This window comes from Metopolophium dirhodum, chromosome 8, assembly GCF_019925205.1.
Source record: "Metopolophium dirhodum isolate CAU chromosome 8, ASM1992520v1, whole genome shotgun sequence".
NCBI classification, from domain to species: Eukaryota; Metazoa; Arthropoda; class Insecta; order Hemiptera; family Aphididae; genus Metopolophium; species Metopolophium dirhodum.
Window position 1 is genome coordinate 22,027,823 of NC_083567.1, and position 20,186 is coordinate 22,048,008.

Sequence of the window (20,186 nt, forward strand, 5' to 3'; positions counted from 1 at the left end):
CTCTATTCTATACTATGTACAGACAGTACAGGCACCGCCAAACTACAAATAATATATATAGCTAGATTATTTTACTACGGTCAAAATCCACACACTCATACACTCAAATACTCATACACAAATTTAACAAAGCATAAAGAAAATATGTTTAAAGAAAAAAATCAAGCTTATCATTCATCTTTGGAGTTTACATTTGAAAGGTTAGCCAAGTACCTAAACGAGCAACATTCATCCGTATGGTAATGAACTAATGACAGCATGTTAAGTAAAACTACAGCATATTATTTACGTAGTTCCGTCCATGGCAATATCATTAGAAATATTTTTTAGGACAATCACCATGTAATTTTTTTATACAAAAACATAATATCGATGTGTATCATTTGGTTTTATAACTTTATAATAATTAATAATATTGCAATATACCAATAAGTAGGTCATGACGACAGGATCAAATCGTCATGAACATAAACTTATAAACGATAGTATTAAGAAAGAATTTTATTTTTACTTATTTGATGGATACTACTTATATAACATTATTTACTGTAGATATAGTAAAAATATCTACCTTGGGTCTATTTGATAACATGTCGTTAGTACTTTAGGGGATTCGATACCGTGATTTTCTGTTTTTGTCCAACACACACGCGACATAGGATTTTAGAGTGGTTCTTTGCTTAACACACCAATTGATCTAATAAAGCGATAAGAATTCTAAAAACAAATTTGAGTTTGTCGTCAAGTCTACTTGAAATCGAATTTTCCACACTTGTGATTTTTTGATTTTAACTTCTCTAAAAATTAAAATACGACAATTTTTAAATACTCTTTTTTAATATGACATTTATAGGAATTTGAGGAATAATATCAAACATGTGGGAAAGTAGATTTCAAGTAGACTTAACGACAAATTCAAATCTGTTTTCAGAATTCTTATCGCTTCAATAGATCAATTGGAATGTTTGGCAAAAAACTCGTCCAAAATACTATGTCGCGCATGTGTTAGACAAAAACAGAAAATCACGGTATCGAATCCCCTTAATAAACGAGTTTCACGCATAAAAAGAGATGGATTGAACTAGAAAAACACGAGAGAAAACAAAGAGAACATAACGAAGGCTTTTCGATATTTTTAGATACGATTTTATGACGATAAACACAAACAAAGTGGATGAATATAAAAATATACCCCAAACGAAATATTATGTAGGTATAGTAAGTACATATACTCGTGTAAATGTGTAATACATCGTAAAATTTGTAACGATATATTGTACCTACCGAAACAATTGTTCGTGGTGTCACACGACTTTAGTGGGACAAAATGAAAAACAAATAGAAAATGACGAATGTTGCATTGATATTGGTTTTTGTTCTCGGTGGTGTTATATTATACATGGAGAAAATCGGGCGATATTATAGTTATGTAGTTTGTACAGCGAATAGTGACGGCTGCTGCAGCTGGTATACCGTACGTGATTTTCTTTCGTTAAACGAGTTCAATTGATAAACGAGACAAAAAAAATAACATGTCAAGTGTATAATATTATTATAGTTGTCTGCCGTTATAAATTGGTAGTGTCGGCAAAATCCTGTTTTCTAAACATACTCGCTACCGATACTGGACAAATAAATTTCTGTACAAAGTAAAATAAGAGAAAAAATAAAATAAAAAACAGCTATTAAAAAGTTGTACCATTAGCACATGAACAGAAAACAGAAGTCATATTCCCGGGCTTAATGTGTAATGATTTAATATTTTATTTAATCGATTACAGGGAACAAACTTGGGTATATATATCGCTATTTAATTATTGTTGAACAATGAATATCACAGTGAATACAATAGTAAATAGATTACTCTCGAAGAGATGAATATTATCAAAATCTATCTATCTATTTTTTTTTATTAATTCTCACTATCTATCCATATATATAAGGTATATAAGGAAACTATTATTGATTAGAATAATGACTTGAAAACAAAATATTAAATGATTTCGATTCTATTCACTTAGGTAGGTAATTGTGTGACAATAATTCTAAAGCAAACGAACGTAGTAATCTAAAAATTACAATGACAATTTATTAGCATGCCTAGTTAAATGCGCTGTGCTAATTCCATAGTAAAAGTAAAAAATAAATCAAACCCTATTCTTGACATAGAACATGTACCATAGGTCTTGGGTAAATCTGTGACAACGCAATATTTATACTACTGGCCTGTTGCTTATCATTAACAGATTGGAACAAACGTATAATCATTAGTCATCATCAGCCAGCATTGCCATTTGCCAGTATATACTCGGCGTGTGAATTCGCGATTTTTAAGAAACAATAATGAGAATTTCACTCACCTTTATTATTATTTAGGTCTAAAGTTTAAATTGTTACATTTGCAATAATTACTACGCAGTATGCCATTATACGCACTTAGATGTATAGCTGAATTCAAGAGTATGACGTCATTATTGTATTTGGATATTATTATTATAGAATAATCGTTTAAGATGAATTCACACCCACACGTGTTGCATCCGTATAAAAAAAATACAGCATCGAAAATTTGCGTTCAGATTACCGGATTTACCAATTTTGTATAACTAATTTTATTTTTAGAGTAAATTGATTATTCTTATTAAAAAGTTACGGACATTATCTGCGTATTTGGAAGTTGGATTTTTAACGATATCTAAATTTGTCTGTACTATATGAGTATTTTTAAATTTAAATATTTTACAGTCATAAGTCATCTAACATAACAATCTAAATATCGTAAAAACTAACGTATGAATACAGGTAATGTTGTTACTTATACTAGGTGCCAAGTCCAATTGTATACCTATATTAGGATTTTTTTAAATCCTAACCCAACATAATATATAATTTATATAGTTATTTATTTTTAAATACTGAAATGTAGGTAAAGTATTTTACCTACATATTTTGGTAAATATACCGATAAGTTGCATTTTATTACCTATCCAACTTTTGATAGAAATTTCAACACTGTCAGGTTCATGCAAAGTTCAGTTTAGAAATCTGATGAACAATTTGAAATATTCATGGTGATCCTTAAAGGTCAGAAATGGTGTGCCATGTAACTTATATTGTTGGGTACCTACATCTAGGGCTCGGAAGTTATAGGAGCTAAAAAAGAAAAATATGCATGTAAATGTACACAAAAAAATGTTAAAATAAGCATCAAAAAATTTGAAATTCCACAAAAAACATTTATGTCGTTATTAATTTGCACTAAAAGAAATGTAATATATGGAAAAATTAATTTATAATATTTCAAATATGGCAGAAAACTCTTTGCCATTTTGAAATTGTATTCAACTGAAAAATAGACATTTAACATCAGAATATTAGCGCGATAGAGAAAATGCACATCGAACCGTTGTTGTTAAATTAATAGTTGACTGCATCAATAACAATAAATATTTATACTTAGAAAATATTTAATATGCATAGCTTGGATTTTCATCTTGGTCTGCTATAAATCGAGAGTATGTAGAATAATATGCAACTCCTACAATTTCCGAGCCATAGTTATATATTTAATTATCAGTTGCTTGTTGAATGAATTAAAAAAAAATTGTATTCAACATTAAAATTACATATAATAAAAAATCTAAATTTGTTGAATTACTTTAACACAATTTCAACTAAAATCAAACATAAAAAAATTTGGTTTTTTTCCTGAGTGAAATGTTTAACCATTTATTTATTTATTTATTTAAGTTATTAATTTATTTATTCATACAGTAGGCATAACTATGTGTTTAAACGAAACATTTACATTGATAAATGGTAGTAATTTTTAAAAACCTAATAAACAAAAAACAAAATATGTTGAGCATAGTGATTATCACAATTGACATAATCCTTATGTATAATTGTATATTATACATTTATTACACTCATAATAAATTGAATTCGACCACAGTCTAAATTGGTTACAATTATGTTGAAGGGGACTGATGTCTGATTTCTGGTTAGTCCCGGTTTTAGCTCATGGATCGCAAAAGAATATAAAAATGTTCAACAGGCAAGATTTAAAATTTTAAAATTATCTTTAAACTATAATCTTCAGCTAATAGTTTATTATTAAGCATGTATTTTTAAAATTGTGTACGTTATCTACTGCGAGTTAAGTTGCTCCATTTTAGATTCTATAGATACAAAACCATGAGGCAGAAGGCTGAAGTCATAGAAAATATTCGTTAAACAAATCAAAACTATGTTAAACGATTTTATACTTCCCGAATAAAAATTATAGTTACACACTTGCATAGATCGATTGATATGCAGTCTAAAATAATATGAGCGGACAATAAAAAGTTTTTGTATTGTAATAAATCAAATAATAGAAAATATGATTATTTGGCTCAGTATCAGAATTATTCATTTGAGTGGTGAAAATAACATGAAGAATAACCATAACTCATCAGCGGCTCGAATTAAAATAGCAAAAAATTATTTAAGTATACCGAGCACCGTCGGTCAGATCAGCTCACAACGTTATTTCTACACGGCTGGAAGTATCGTCACGTCGATTCTCTCAAGATAAGCCATGGTCAGAAGGCCTATATGTATTACTTTTTATTTTTATTAATTAATTATTATTATGTTTTTTTCTGTAGCTTGTCCAGTGTTTTTATGATTATGATATGACTTGTTATATTATATTATGTAACAACTACAATATATTTTATACTATTCTTATTTTTTCTCAACTTATTTATGCTATTGTTGTATTTAAACATTTTAAACGACTTTATTTATTAGGAAAACAAAAAATAAAAATTTGAGTGAATAATGGATTACCTATAAAGAAATAAAACCGGAAATGTATATAAAGTATATAAATATGAACGCAATTGATATTTGATACAATGATACACCGGTACACGGGGGGCAAACGGGACACAAATACATGCACGGGTACAAGGAGTATAACGGTAAATTTCCCATGTATTTTATTTACACGGGCTTTAACTTAAACACGGTTTTCCTCAAAACACGTGCATCCGTCTAATTAAACACACGTGAAATAGGGACTACTATTATTATACCTTATGTATGACGTCTTAAACTCATGATGAGTTATGACGTAAGCAAGCAAATTTCATTTATTTGTATAGATACCTACGCACAATAAATTATGAAAAAATAAAACAGTAGATTAAAAACATATTGATATTTGTATAACAAATATTCAACTCGAAAATAAAACACATTTTAGACGAACAATTTGTTTATGATTGACCATAGTGAGACGTAATACCATTGTCTATACCAATTACCACCAATAAGTTATATTAAGTTATTGGCAAACAAAATATTAACACCGTACGACGAGTCGGAAAATGGGAATTCGGGATATTATTATCAGGTTGTATGTATTTTCCCGACATATCGTATACGTTTTGCTTTAAGTGAAGTGTATTTAAATGTATTTGATAATATTAGGAGAAATGTACTTACGAACTTATACAGTTAGCTATACCAATTACCAGAGTATAAAGTTTTAATAACAAAATTAATTTATTAGGAAAAGTAAAATAACCAATATAAAACTATATCTATACATCCCGAATCGGGAGGTACAAATTGTTTCCACCAGAGCGCGGTTTATTAATTTGCTTTACCAATAAGTAATAACATTCAAAAATAATAATAGAACCTTATATTTTTATAATATATAGTAATACATACTAATATTATCTATATTATTATTATAAAGCGCATTACAGACGTTTTATGCGCTTATACTTTGAGAACGTAAATATTATATATCAAAGACAATATTAAATTACTATATTAAAGACAATTGTTTTAAAATGTTTAAAACAGCTAATCCAGGTTATTGTAGCTAGAAAGAAAATGTATGGACTTGCATATTTTGAACATTTACAATTACATTACATTTACTTGCTTTAAAATTAAAATATCATAAAAAGTCTACGCAGGGTTCTGGATAATAATCCTATCTTTAAATTTTATAATATTGAAGATCATTTACTTTAATTTTAAAAAAACAGAGTAAAATGGATTCTTCCGAACGTAAATTTGCAATATCATGCGTTATAGTTACAATTAATTATAATTATTACTACTTTTTTTGCTTTCAGTTTTTTAAAGCATGAATTGGTTTTACACAAGTTATTTCAGATTGATTATTTAAACATCTAAGCATTCAACCTAACTGAAATATATTTTTTAAAACAGACTGCCGTACCGTTTACTAAGTTTTATTTTTAAAATTTATTTTACTGTATTTTCTATTGTTTAGTGTATTCTATTAAAAATTAAGATTGTTTAGATTTTATATGACTACATTTTTTACGTGCATCAAATGTTTTACACATAGAAGAAAAACCAATTAAAATTTAAGACTTCTGAATTAGGCAATTATTCAATTTTCTTTAGTAATTTCCCCGAGTGTAATGCAAGTTAGAATACGGGCAATCCATATTCCATAATAATATATTGAACATTTGTTATTATTTTTTTTTATCTTTCTAATGTCGATTACAATCGTGGATTTAAACTTTACCGAACTAGCTGCTAGCTCTGTTCTGAATAAAATAGTTTCTCGAACTCGGTGATTTGCATCATTGCCTTCAATTTTTTTTTTTGATGATAATAATACATCACGAATGCACGATACTGTGGCGAGGTGAGCGAAGCGGGACCAGTGCCCAATACCCGTTCACCATATCCTGTCCGGCTATTTTCCGTTAAAATTGTATATAGACAATTATATACAGTACGTATACCTACGCACCTATATCATAAGCGATTTTACGAATGCACTACTAATACACACAGTACCCCATAAAATATGAAATTCAATCTAGAACGATGCGTATAATTGATAATTTTAAAATTGTTGGACAGCCATTCGAATATTTTAATCATAAAGGCATCATCCGACGCCGATTCAAAGGTTTATTATTTTATACCAAACAATATCGAAACATCGAAATTCGATTTATCCTTATTAATAACAACAAAACGGTCATATTATGAAACCTTTGCAGACACAATCAAAGTTCAAACTACAAAGGTTGGTGGTGTCCATATTCTGCGGACCGGTGTGTTGTGGATTATTTTCCTCGCAGTGTTACCAGCAGGCGTATATTGTAAACACACTAAGTCACGTCATTCGTACGAAACTGTTGACGTTCGTTCATAATAATCGTAATATTATTTCATTCCGACGTGGCAAAATATTTAATATTACATTTCCAGTGGATCATTATCATTCATCATTACTGATATAATTTACCCGCGGTCTGATAATAAGTTTTGTTTATTAAAATTGATCGATAATTTTTTTTAGTTATGTTTCACTATTGCACAATTTATTTATGTGCAGAACCGCCAGAACCCTTATCAACATACACACTTTATCACAAGACATCTCAATTCTCAACCCACTACCCACCGACCGCCACCTTCTTATCGATTTAATAATATTTTACAGGATATTTAGTTGTAAATTTATTAAGTATTTCGTAGTTTAATATTCGATATAGGTCAGTAAAAGTAGATGATTGCATTTTGGAAATCACCAATACAGTGACGCACAGACAGCCCAGCCTTCAGATATAATCAATATTCTTTAGTATTACTTATATCACAGAACATTACGACAACGATATCAGGGTACATTATCATTTCATAATAGTGTGTATTTTATTCGAGTTTTTTAAGCAATTTTCATTCTTATTTTCTGTTTTAATGGAAGTCTAAAGTTCATAAATAAGAATAAAACAACTTTAATATAAAGCAATCAAACAATATAGATAATATAGCAAAATATATAAATAATATTGCACAATTTGACCTATTCAACCCATTAGACAGTGAATATACATCAGCTGTATCCGTATAATCAGTTGATAAGTGTATCTATATAATATTGAAACATAAATTTGTGGAGTGCAGTCTACATTTGAGTTCAGTACAAGACACTTCATCCAATTTATCTCGCACAGCCAAAATGATGAATGAACAATTAATTGGAGTAATTGATGTCGAATCTGAGATAGTCAAATTCTCCATACTCAACCACAGTGGAAATATTGTGTTGGATTCATACAGGCATATCGAACTAATAAAACCATACCCTGGTTGGGTTGAAGTAGATGCTGAAAATATTTGGAATGCATTGTGTTCTACTATTAATGAGGTAATAGTTAAATTAGAATTAAAAAATTTATCAAAAGATAACATTAAGATAATTGGGATTATAAATGAAAGAGATACTGTATTAGCATGGGATTTAGAATCAAGTAAACCGCTCTGCAATGCAATTCATTACACTGATACTCGTACAGACACCATCATTCAAGACTGTATATTAAATTGTCCAAAAGAACTTGATGATATAGAAGACGCAACTGGTTCAAAAGTAACATCAATGTTCAGTGGAATTAAATTAAAATGGATAATTAATAATACACATATTATTCAACGACCTACTACTATGAAGAATATTAAATTTGGAACATTAGATACTTGGATAGTTTGGAAGCTTACTAAAGGTAATTTATATGTGACGGACATTACCAACGCTTCTCGGACATTATTAATGAATTTAAAAACTTTGGAGTGGTCTCCAGATGCCTGTCGATTTTTTAATGTTCCAATTTCTTTGCTGCCAACAATTAAGAGTTCTTCTGAACACTATGGAACTATAGAAGAAACACCTTTAAAAGGTATATCAATTGGATCAATATTTGCTGATCATCAAGCTGCTTTGTATGGGTTACATTTCGATAAACCTGGCCAAATAATGAGTAATTACGGTGATAGTTGTACAGTGTCTTGTATGATAGGAACAGAATTTAAAAGGTCTAATAATGGATTAATTACAACAGTAGCATACAAAATAGATAAAGAACCAGCAGTTTACGCTTTTGAAGGTTGGACATCAGTTGGTGGTAAAGCGATAGAATGGCTAAAGAATAATATGAAAATTGTAGACAGTGACGCAGAAATAGAATCATTAAACATAGATGCAAGTGATGTATATTTTGTACCGGCTTTTAATGGATTAGCAGCACCACATTGGAAACCAGATGCAAGAGGTATTATATGTGGTATGACTCATTTTACTAACAAAAAACATATAATTCGAGCTGCATTAGAAGCATTTTGCTTTCATACCAAAGATGTATGCGTTGCATTTGAAAAGGATACAAATATAGTTCCATCACAGTTATTTGTAGATGGTCTTTATTCTATTTACAATAATATATTAAGTTATCAAGCTGATATTTTAGGAGTAGACGTAATAAGCTCACAAATGACTGACGACATGGCTATCTATGGTTCAGCTAAAGCAGCTGCAAGAGTCGTAAATATTTCACTAGGAAGTCATCAGTGGTCACTTAACATATTAAAACCAACAACAACAGAAGAAGAACAAAAAAATCGGTATTCAAAATGGTTAAAAGCTATAAGGCGTAGTACTGGTGTATCAAAACCACAACAACAACAACATCGTCAAACAATAAATAAATATAATAATTTTAGTTCAAACTTTTTATCCACAGCATACTTAATGGCTATGATGGGTATGATGGTTTTTTCAGATAAGAATTAACATTTTATTAAAAAATATGCAATTGTTGATAAAGAAACAAATAAAGTTACCCAAATATAAACTATTATTTTAATTTTGTGAAATATTTTAGTAGGTTAATTTTTGTTATTATGTTAGCTGATCAATTGTTTGTAAACAATTTTTTTTGATTTATAAAAGAATACCAATTATATATTATAACTAATTAAATAGTTTAGTAATATAGTACACAATTTATGTTGTAATACATTTTAAATTATTTATAGTAAAAAAGCCAACATTATATTGTAAAAATAGTAATAAGACAAATACCTATACTTAATCAGCTTGTATAATGTAAATAAAAAAAAAATGTTAAGTGTAAATAATAAGGAATATATACATAATATACATATACTTATTTAGAAGATTGAAAAAAATACATTTTTTATCTCCATAAAATACAAATACCACAACCACATGGGTATTTAATTATTTGAATAATCTTTATTCAATTTCAATACTTATGAGTTTAAGTTTAATTCATTAATAATTGTTGTTTTTCAATAAATTAGGTATTGAACGGTGGACACTGATATTAGAATTGAATATTATTAATATTTTGTAGTATTAACATAGACATATTAATAAATTAATATTAATATTTCTATGAGTATTAAACTAGTAGCATGACAGACTACTTCATTATTTGATAGCCGTTAAATAATTGACAGCTGACAGGAGTATATTATCAACTATTGCTAAAGATTGTATCAACCAGGGTATGCATTGGATGTAGCATAATACTGATAATAATGGGGACAATAATAATTTACAAATAATTTATTATGAACAGTTTTTATAATATTTGACGAGATAGAATATTGGTAGATATGATCAATCTAAATATATATAATTATGGCAGAGGAGTAGTAAGGTTCACACAGAGCCTCCTTCGCTGTCGGTTAAACAGGAAAAAAATTATATGTATAATATATTATAATCATGTACTGATATTATAAAAAGTTGAACAGATTCACTGAGTAACCAAACAATACTTCATTGACATTATTATAATAATTTGCCTTGTTTTATTTAATTGTCAAATATTGCCATCATATTGGTATATGGAAATTCATAATATTATTTACATAACAGGTATTTGTCTTTCAAGAACATAGATTATGGTGTATAATAATTATGTATATTGTAATCATAACAAATATAATGTTAAAAAGATTAATAATCTCAGATATCTGAATATCTAAAAAGTAGGTTTAAGTAGGTACATAAAGTGATAATTTTTAATTACGTTTATTAATATATGTTATTTAAAAAACCTTATTTTAACCTACCTATCATTGCAAATATCAAAGTCACTAAAAAAAAGCAAATACATGCCTAAATAATATAATAAATAAATATTAAACCAACCTAACCTACTTTTACTATGATTCATCAATAAGCGTACAAATAATTAAATACCTAAATAATTGTTTTTTCATAGGACTAAATTATTTGTAATACCTATGATATGTAACATGCCTACCTACATATCAATTTTATTTTTAAATTCTAATTAAACTAATTTCTTCCCTGAATATCTTATATTTAACGGGTCATCCCCGACCACGTTACATTACTTAGGTACCTATCTAATAGATATTTTAATACAAATTATAAGTAATAATTACAATAATGATTTTGATTTGTAGATGTTATTAAAGAAAAAAATGCCAAGGTCTGGTTCAGACGACCATAGTAACTTCTCAACCATAAAATTAATGTTATGTAAACTGATACTATCATATTTCAATTATTTCTGTTCCGGGGAGTTAATAAAAAATGATAATATTAGTATCTTCTAGGTAGTTACTAACAATATACCTATATATAACACTATTAACTATAATAAATATTTAATATTATTTTTAATCATTCAAATTTAGGTATGCAATATCGATGATAATATATTACAACACATTTCTGTAGAGTATGCAGATTCTTAAAGTGATTAGATCAATTCATTATTTTCTAGTACATTTTAATAAAATATTTAATCTAGGTACCTAAGTATATCGCACAGGCTTCATAGTCCCTACGTAAAAAATTACTTAATATTATTAATAGTTCAATAACCAGATACTTTAAATCTAATGAATCATATTTAATGTATACTAGACAATCGTCTGTCAGATAAATAGAAAAAATATAATAAGTAGGTAGTTAGTTTTTAAATTTTTGATAATATGTACAATAAGAAACTGTGACCTTTTAACAGTTCTAACAACTATGTACACGCATATCAAAATATTTTATTTAGGTAATTGAGGTATCGCCAGTACATTGGGGAACTGTAAATAAAATAAATACATGAAATTATTTTGCAGCCAACAGTAATCAATGAGTCTTTAGAAGTATAGAATACTGTTCCTACCTTACACAATCGTTATTAATATTAGTTATTACCGAGGTTATTATTCTGTATAAATAATATTAATTTGGTAGTATAAATATAAACGTAAAAATGTTCTGTTGGTAATGTTGTAGGTTTTCATTGACCATTGGTTAGTTATTTTTGGCAGATTTATCTTACCCCCCACTTGTAAAAATAAAAAGATTACTATACTACGCTACAGATAAGTGAACGACTACAGTTTGCACAGGTCAATCAACCGTGTGCACAACCACAACATGTACCTAAGCATCGTTTAAACTTTTTTGAAAACATTTTAAAATATATGTGGTTGAACAAATTTGCTCGACTGCCAATGGACAGAATAGAAAAACAGTTAAGCCAGGTTCACACAACCGTCGGATCGTGCTCTGTTTTATAAGTAGGCATGTAGGTGCCAGGTGGGCCACATAGTATCGGTATCGAGTTGCCCACCCACAGGTTGAATAGATCTGAACCAACTGTACACGACAACGGTAGTGTGATCCCGGCTTTACCCATATTAAAGCGGTGTCGACAGCTACGCTATAAGTTAACCATACCTTCGGGGAAAGCCTGGTCGCTCAGTATGTACTGGATGAACTTGTTGGTGATGAAGTACAAATGTCCCATGCCGGCCGCCTGGAACTTGGTGGTGCTGATGTACGCCGTGGACACGTTCGGGCTGCTGAACTGCACCTGTTCGTACGGCATGACGTTGTGCAAATGTTCGGTGACGCCTTCCATGAGCCTGAGCTGCGGCTTTGGCTTGGCGAAGTTCTTGAGCCAGTTGCCCTCGGACCGCGCGGTCAACTGCAACAGCAGGGCCACGCAAACCACCCACCGGCCGCCACTGGACATCGTGGCCGACGAACACGACACTCGCGCTACGATATTATACTAGCGGGTATCCCCGTCGGTCGTTACACTCGCGGACACATGTCGGACCGATGTCGAGTTCGAGTTGTCTGCCTGAGAGTAGCAACTCACGAGGAGTGTACGGACAAGGGGTGGCGGGAGGGGAGTCAGAGGAGACCGCGGCCGTTGGACGGATGTCGGCGCGCAGATTTTGTGGCTTTGTGCGTACGTGCGTAATTTATTGTTTGAAATGATAATTTTTGAATATTATTATTATTATTAGGTACAATGGCAAAATATTGATACAAACTCCTGGGATATCAGCTGTGCTGAGGGCTCCAGCCTGCAGGGTCGGCAGGGGACAGCGAACAGGTAAACAAAGGAATTATATTACACGCACTCTAGCGGACACCACGCGGGGGCCGACGGATAAATATTTTTTATTTTTACAATAACAACAACACCGCCTATTTACAATTGCCTAGTATCAATTTTAAATTGCTTTAATATATTAAAGTGACGAAAAAACAGTGTCGTAAACGGAAAACGATGGACGTGTTTAAAATAACGTCTTGCCGGTTTTCAAACACGATTACTACTACAACTGCAATGGCGCGCGGTGGCCGTCGTCGCGATCACGTTCTAAGCGGCGTACGATGGCACAGAGGCACGTTGCACTGGGCACACTAGTGGCAGTGCACTACGGCGGCGAATCGCGTTTTCGCTGTGCGTACCGTGTACTGTGTGTGACGGACGGAAACGTCAAGCGACGGACCGACGACAATGAAAGAGTCTACAGTCATTCGCCGCCCAGCCGTTCCAGGAACAGGTTGTCTGCGGTCGCTTGCCGCTTGGTGGGAACGCTGGTGTAGGAGGTGAGTGGAGGTCCCCCCTCTCAGATCGATATGGACGACTGGAGCGACGCGTAGCGGTCAGACACCGTCAAACGGGTACCCGGTCACGACCTGCAGTCTCACCAACGACGACCGAATTTCCCCCTCGGCCGACTACTACACGGTCTTGGCCGTGCGAAATGGGCCAAGGTTATATTATTATTACTATCGTCGTCCGCACACTGCACAGGAGCACGGCGACCGGAGGATCGTGTTTTCCTCCCGTGGCCCACACACATCCCCTCCACCCATCGAGATATTCCCCACCCCCCCAAAATCCACCCACAAACGACGCTTTCGCGGGTCCCGCGAATTGGGAGCACGAGGCGCACGCAGGTCGACCCGACTTCATAGCGTTCATATAGGTATAATATATCTACTACAATAATCTATGCTTCTGTTGTCGTCTACTTGTCGGATGCAATCGATGATGATGCGCGCGCGTATAATATATTGTATGTACCTAATCTATACTCTACCCGTGTCCCGCCGACGTCCCACGTCCGATCTGGGCCAATCCGAAAAATTTAGAAACGACCGTTCGCGCTTACCTACTTGTACCGGCAGCTGTATACATGGTAACATAATATTAATTGCAGTACGCGCACACAACCTATCTAGTATGACCCAGTACCAGTGTACCACCCGTCCACCCACCTAGTAAACTGCAGTATATGTACCCATTATAATATATAGCCAGTAGGCCACCGCCATAATTTATAGGCGTGAAGTGTGCACATTATATTCTAATTCGAGTTTCGACAAGTTACGTCCAAGTGGTATCGCTTGAAATCTATATTATGTAGCATCTGCACCTTGCAGGGACGCCTGCAGATTTAAATTTCAATGTTGGTACATGATATTATATTTTGGTGCAAAAGCCCCCCCCTCACTCCTACATACGAACACACCACTCAATCCTAACAAATCCCACCTTTGAATACAAAAATATGTAAACACAATTAATCAGAAACACGTGTAAAAATTTGAGTATTTTAATAAAAACCGTCACTATATCTCAATGGGTAGGTAGGTAATACCACTTTATAATATTATACTATGTTGAATTTAGAATTGTGAATTTTCAGTTTTAACTTTATCGTAGACACTTAACACAATGCCTACCTACTTTATTTAAGACTAATACATCGGTAACATGATAATTTATACAATAATTAAATATGAGCTATGTGGCTATACAAACACGAATTAGGTAGTATAGTATATGACACGAATATGATATTTACTAATACCATATTAGTTATTAACATAATGTAGATTACTACTACACTAGCCACGACACGCGACATAGTCATAATAAAATATAAATTTTTTTTAAATATTTACTATTCAGTAATATGTTACATCTAAACATAAAGACTTACGAAAAATAACAAGTAGTAAACAATTCTAATAACAAATAACTATTTGGTTATGAAATAAAATTTTTATAATATGATGTTTTTTTTCCATAAACTATACAAATGATAAACCCAAATATTATAGATAATCTGATTTTCATTTATCATCAGATTTTAATATAATGGTTTAAATCAAATATCCAATGTAAATAATATGATATGGGTACCCTAATGTATATGTAGGTACATCGTAAATTTAATTTCATTATTCGTGTTAGGTAGTTACAAATATTATTATTCCAATAATAATATCTTAATTGACTTTTATAAATAAATTAGTTTTATATTATAGCAAATATTTGAGGATTGCTTTGTAAATAATGATATGGACATTATCTTACCCAATACATTATTTACAAATAAACTTAAGTCTGAAGTGCGTATTCGCTGACCAACCCAATTAAAGCGTTTATAATCAATATTATAATATTTACCTATACCTAAGTTATAACCTATATTTGTATATATATTTTTCAAAGCTTTAAACATCCACTAAGTTAATACATCACATACTTACCAGATATTTAGGACTAAGTTCAAAACATGTCACCCCTTTGCACCCATTAATGGGCGTCCTTGACTAAGTTTAAGCTTATCAATCTTAACATTGGCGTTATAGGTACTTAGACAGGTTTTATGGAAGGGTGATTTAGAGCGTAATATTTTTTTATCAATTTCTACAATAATTGTATATATTTTGTATCTCTTAATAAACAAAAATTCATTCTAACATTAATTTCGAACATCGAAATGCTCAGAAGCAATTAGCATTTAATAACTTTCAAAACTTAATAGTTATTAGTATGCAGGTTTTTAAAACGTATAGGTTTGAATTCTACCTATTAATTATCATAAATTATATAATATAATATACCATCATTTATAATTATTTATATAGTGCTTAAAAATAACCTGAGGCTATATATTATGATCTAATAACATCAGAAATGCTCAACCAGCTCTCAAAAATGTTATCATACTTCTGACCTACATGTTTAACTTAATGCTCAGAATTCAGATTACCCTACTTTCCAGTATTATGGAAATATTCTACTGTCTTACTATGATTCTTAAACCGAAAAAACCTCCTGACTGTCCATCATCGTATAGATCAGGGGTCGGATCCGAACCACCTAGGTTTTTACACCAGCCCGCCAAGAAAATTAATGTTTTGAAAATAATATATTTAATATATTATTTCATATAGTTTTCATTGTTATTAATTTATTGAATTAGGTAATAAAATAAAATGAATTTATTATTTTAGATTCTGAGTGGAGCAATGAATGTACTGATTTTACAATAATGTGTAAAATAAGACATTATTTTATTTTTATTTTTATTTGTGTCTGTGTAAACGATAAGTAGTCGATATTATGCTTCAATTTTCTACTTCAGTATCTTGTTCGGTGGGAAAATGAATCTAGTTGGTGTAGTGAGAAGTCGAAAAAAATCCCAATAGTTTTCAAAAGTGCCGGGAAAAAAAACAAAATTAAGGAAAAACGGGAATTTTTATGCAAAATAGGTTTTCGACAATATCTATTTTGATTTTTGGTGTAACTCTAAAACAAATTACAGTAGATACATGCAATTTCCACTGAATGTTTATATTAATATTTTCTATACACCATACATTTTTGACTCTTTTTGAGCTGCTTACGGACATTGTCATTTTCAATTTTTTTAGTTTTTTTTTCTATAATTATCAATAAAATTTTATCTGTTGAGTAAAAAAGTATTATAATACAACTAAATATATTACAATAATTATTACTTAATTTTGACCCATATAAATCAAAATGTACTGCATAGACGCAACTAAGTTTAAAATTCTGGGGGAGGGGCTACAGCCCACCTAACAAAACTATTAATTAAATATAACTCATAGGGGCTTATATCTAAATCAATAAGCGATATTTTTTTTGCTTCACCGTAGTCAGGGGGGAGATAAGCCGCCTATCCGATAGTTGCACCACTGTGTGCTGGACTGCTAGAATTGTCTACTGCTTATAGGACAGTGTAACCATGTAAATTGTTTAAAACTTGTTTTTGTATTTTAGATTCTAAGCGAACGAATGTATTGATTTTACAATATTTTGTGTTTTTTTTTTATTTCTTTTTTGTATCTGTCATCACTGTTTGGGTTAGGAAAACTGCTTCGATTTTCTTCAACATTATTTTGTTCGATGGGAAGATGAATCTTGTTGGTGCATTCGAAGGATTAAAATTTTATAGTCTAAATTTAATTTGACTTTCTTGTAAACATTTTTTTTTTTGATAAAGGTAGAAAAACTTATGGATAATCTTGTATTACATTTTCAAATCTTAGATTTAAAAAGAAAAATTTTTTCAGACGTTTTTAGATTCTGAACGGAGCGATGAATGTATTGATTTTACAATGATATGTGTGTTTTTTTTTATTTTTGTGTCTGTCATCACCTTTTAGGACAGTAAAAGAGCTTGGATTTTCTTCAACAGTAACTTTTCTGATAGGAAAGTGAATCTAGTTGGTACTTGGGGGGGGGGGGGGGGGTCAAAAGTAAAAATTTCCCAGTAGTTTTCAAAAACGACGTGAAAAACAAAAAAAAATTAAGGAAAAACTGGAATTTTTATGCAAAATCTGTTTTTGAGAAAATCGATTTTGGTTTTTGGTGTAACTCTAAAACAAATGACCGTAGAGACATGAAATTTTGACTGAATGTTTATATTTGCATTTTCTATACACCATACATTTTTGACTCTTTTTGAGCTGCTTACGGACATTGTCATTTTCAATTTTTTTAGTTTTTTTTTCTATAAATATCAATAAAATTTTATCTGTTGAGTAAAAAAGCTTGAAAATTTAATAGAAGGCTCCTAGGTCATTGTTTCAAAGGCAGATGAAAAAAATTAAAAATCCTTAGTCACAGTTTTTATTTATAAGCATTTAAAGTTCAAATGTTGACAAAATACGGAAAACTCACGAAAATTAGCAAATTATTTTGAGTAGGTCCATTTCATTGGCCCCCCCCACTTTCGAAATTTGAACTTCTGACCACGCTAAACGTTTGTGCATCGTTTGTGCAGAAATGTGCACCAAGTCCAATCGTTTGTGCACAAAAACTGAAAGCTCTATCCCTAAAACAAAATGAGGGGCCATTGAAACGGTAGCCCCCCCCCACATTGAATATTTGGATTTTTGAATGTGCCAAACGTTTATGCACCGTTTGTGCAGAAATGTGCACCAGGTCCCGACGTTTGTGCACAAAAACTCCCAGTGCTATCCAAAAAACAAAGTGGGGGTGGCCATTGAAACGAGACGCCCTCTTTTTGGAAAATTGAAATTTTTAATGTGCCAAACGTTTGTGCATTGTTTGTACAGAAATGTGCACCAGGTTCCGACGTTTTTGCACAAAAACTCCCAGTGCTATCCAAAAAACAAAGTGAGGGGTATTAACACGAGAGTCCCCCTTTTTTGAAATTTGAAATATTTGTCATATTAATAAATGTTGTTTACGTACCTAATAGGTTTAATAGAATTTTACTATTGCCATGTAAACGTATGACAAATAAAATCTTCAAATATTTTTAATTTATCAAGAAAGCATTATCTTGTTCTAATGTTTTTGATTTCAAAATTGTATGAATAAATACAGTTTTTTCTTTATGCATTTCTTTACTTTATATTTTATATTATATTTTGCTGATGAAAATGTGTTTATGGACAGGTACCTCAACTCGACGTTGCTGTATGTCCGGTCCAATAATTTAAGTTATAAGTCATTGTGTATATTTTAATACAATAAAAGCATAGTAAAAAAATAATTAATAGACTATATTAATATAGTACCTACTTAATTAATTTAATATACCTAACCGTACCTATATACATATAAAAATATTATAATAATATATTATTTATATTTGAATTCATTAGAACAATGGCGTATCAGACGTCGCTCCCAAACCGGTCGACATCCATCTGCATAACTGTGAGTTGAAAACGTCTATATTTAAAAATTGTTATAGTATAATACTTATCTAATAAATTAATTTTCTTTAGCATTCCGCAAGAATGAGCGGTATAGTTTGAAAACTTACCAAAGTTATCTGGTGGATGTCGATACGTTGGTGAGCAGCCGTCGCACATAGGTCTGATGTACCTATGGAAAGTTATTATTGGATCGGTCATAATATTACGTTGAGAAGTTATCTGTCCATAAACTTATTTTCAGATTTGTAGGCCAATTCCGTTACCATTTTTTAATCATTCTTTGTTTTTATTAAGGTTGAGGTGTGACAGAATTTTAGGGGCTATTGTAATTCCCACTTCCAGGACTTAATCATACATACAGCCGACAGCCCGATGACCTACATTTTTGTGTATTCTGGTCTACCCTATGATGGCCGCGAAGTAACGATCACGTCACCGTTAATCAGATTGCCCAGTTTGAAAGAGTCTCCAACAATTTCATCGGATAGGTACGCTATAAACCGTGGCATAGCGCTGGGCCAGCATCATTTTGTCCGGATCAATATCTACAAAAATGACGTCCCAATTATTAGAAGCTAATAATATAGGTACTTAATATTTATTGTAATATAATATAATATTAAACTCATTATACCCAGTTATTACGATTAAGTAAAAATAATATTTTTCAAATAATATTACAGTGTCTTTGTCGAACAGTCAGCTGTACGAAGTTTCCGCTGTGCCACAAAACGGGTCGACGCCGGTCGCTGAACATGGGAAGTCCTCAAGTCCACCAAGCATCGTATTGATGAATCAACAATACATCTTACATCTTACATCTAACATCTTACATCTTACATCTAACATTGCAATCTTATAATTATTCACCTGAATGCATGTAATCCTGAATGTACAGTTAATTTATTACTACCCATCTACAAAGTCAACACTGTATTAATAAAAGTATTTATTGTTAAAATAAAATTGAGTTCTATATTATTTGTAGGTACTTAAAAATTATTTGGGTATAAAGGAAACA

General features: G+C 31.2%; 2 protein-coding genes and 1 long non-coding RNA gene across 5 annotated transcripts in view; 2 read left to right on the plus strand and 1 right to left on the minus strand.

The window, feature by feature from the left end:
- LOC132951002 (prominin-like protein) overlaps nt 1-13,704 on the minus strand; it is a 29,745-nt gene extending 16,041 nt beyond the window's left edge. The window contains exon 1 of one of the 3 annotated variants that reach the window (XM_061022660.1): nt 12,584-13,704. In XM_061022660.1, the coding sequence (XP_060878643.1) occupies nt 12,584-12,881 (298 nt within the window). In that variant the 5' untranslated portion in view covers nt 12,882-13,704. The remainder of the gene's footprint in view (nt 1-12,583) is intronic. The other 2 variants (XM_061022658.1, XM_061022659.1) reach the window with 2 other exon arrangements.
- On the plus strand, nt 5,958-10,062 carry LOC132951003 (glycerol kinase-like). The gene has a single exon (XM_061022662.1). The coding sequence runs from the start codon at nt 8,021-8,023 to the stop codon at nt 9,626-9,628; it is 1,608 nt and encodes a 535-aa protein (XP_060878645.1). The 5' UTR covers nt 5,958-8,020; the 3' UTR covers nt 9,629-10,062.
- A 4,011-nt stretch (nt 13,705-17,715) lies between the features above and the next one.
- LOC132951005 (uncharacterized) lies at nt 17,716-20,116 on the plus strand. Its single transcript, XR_009665281.1, has 3 exons — nt 17,716-19,163; nt 19,235-19,752; nt 19,849-20,116. It is a non-coding gene; the product is annotated as an uncharacterized LOC132951005 (long non-coding RNA).
- Nucleotides 20,117-20,186: the final 70 nt, after the last annotated feature.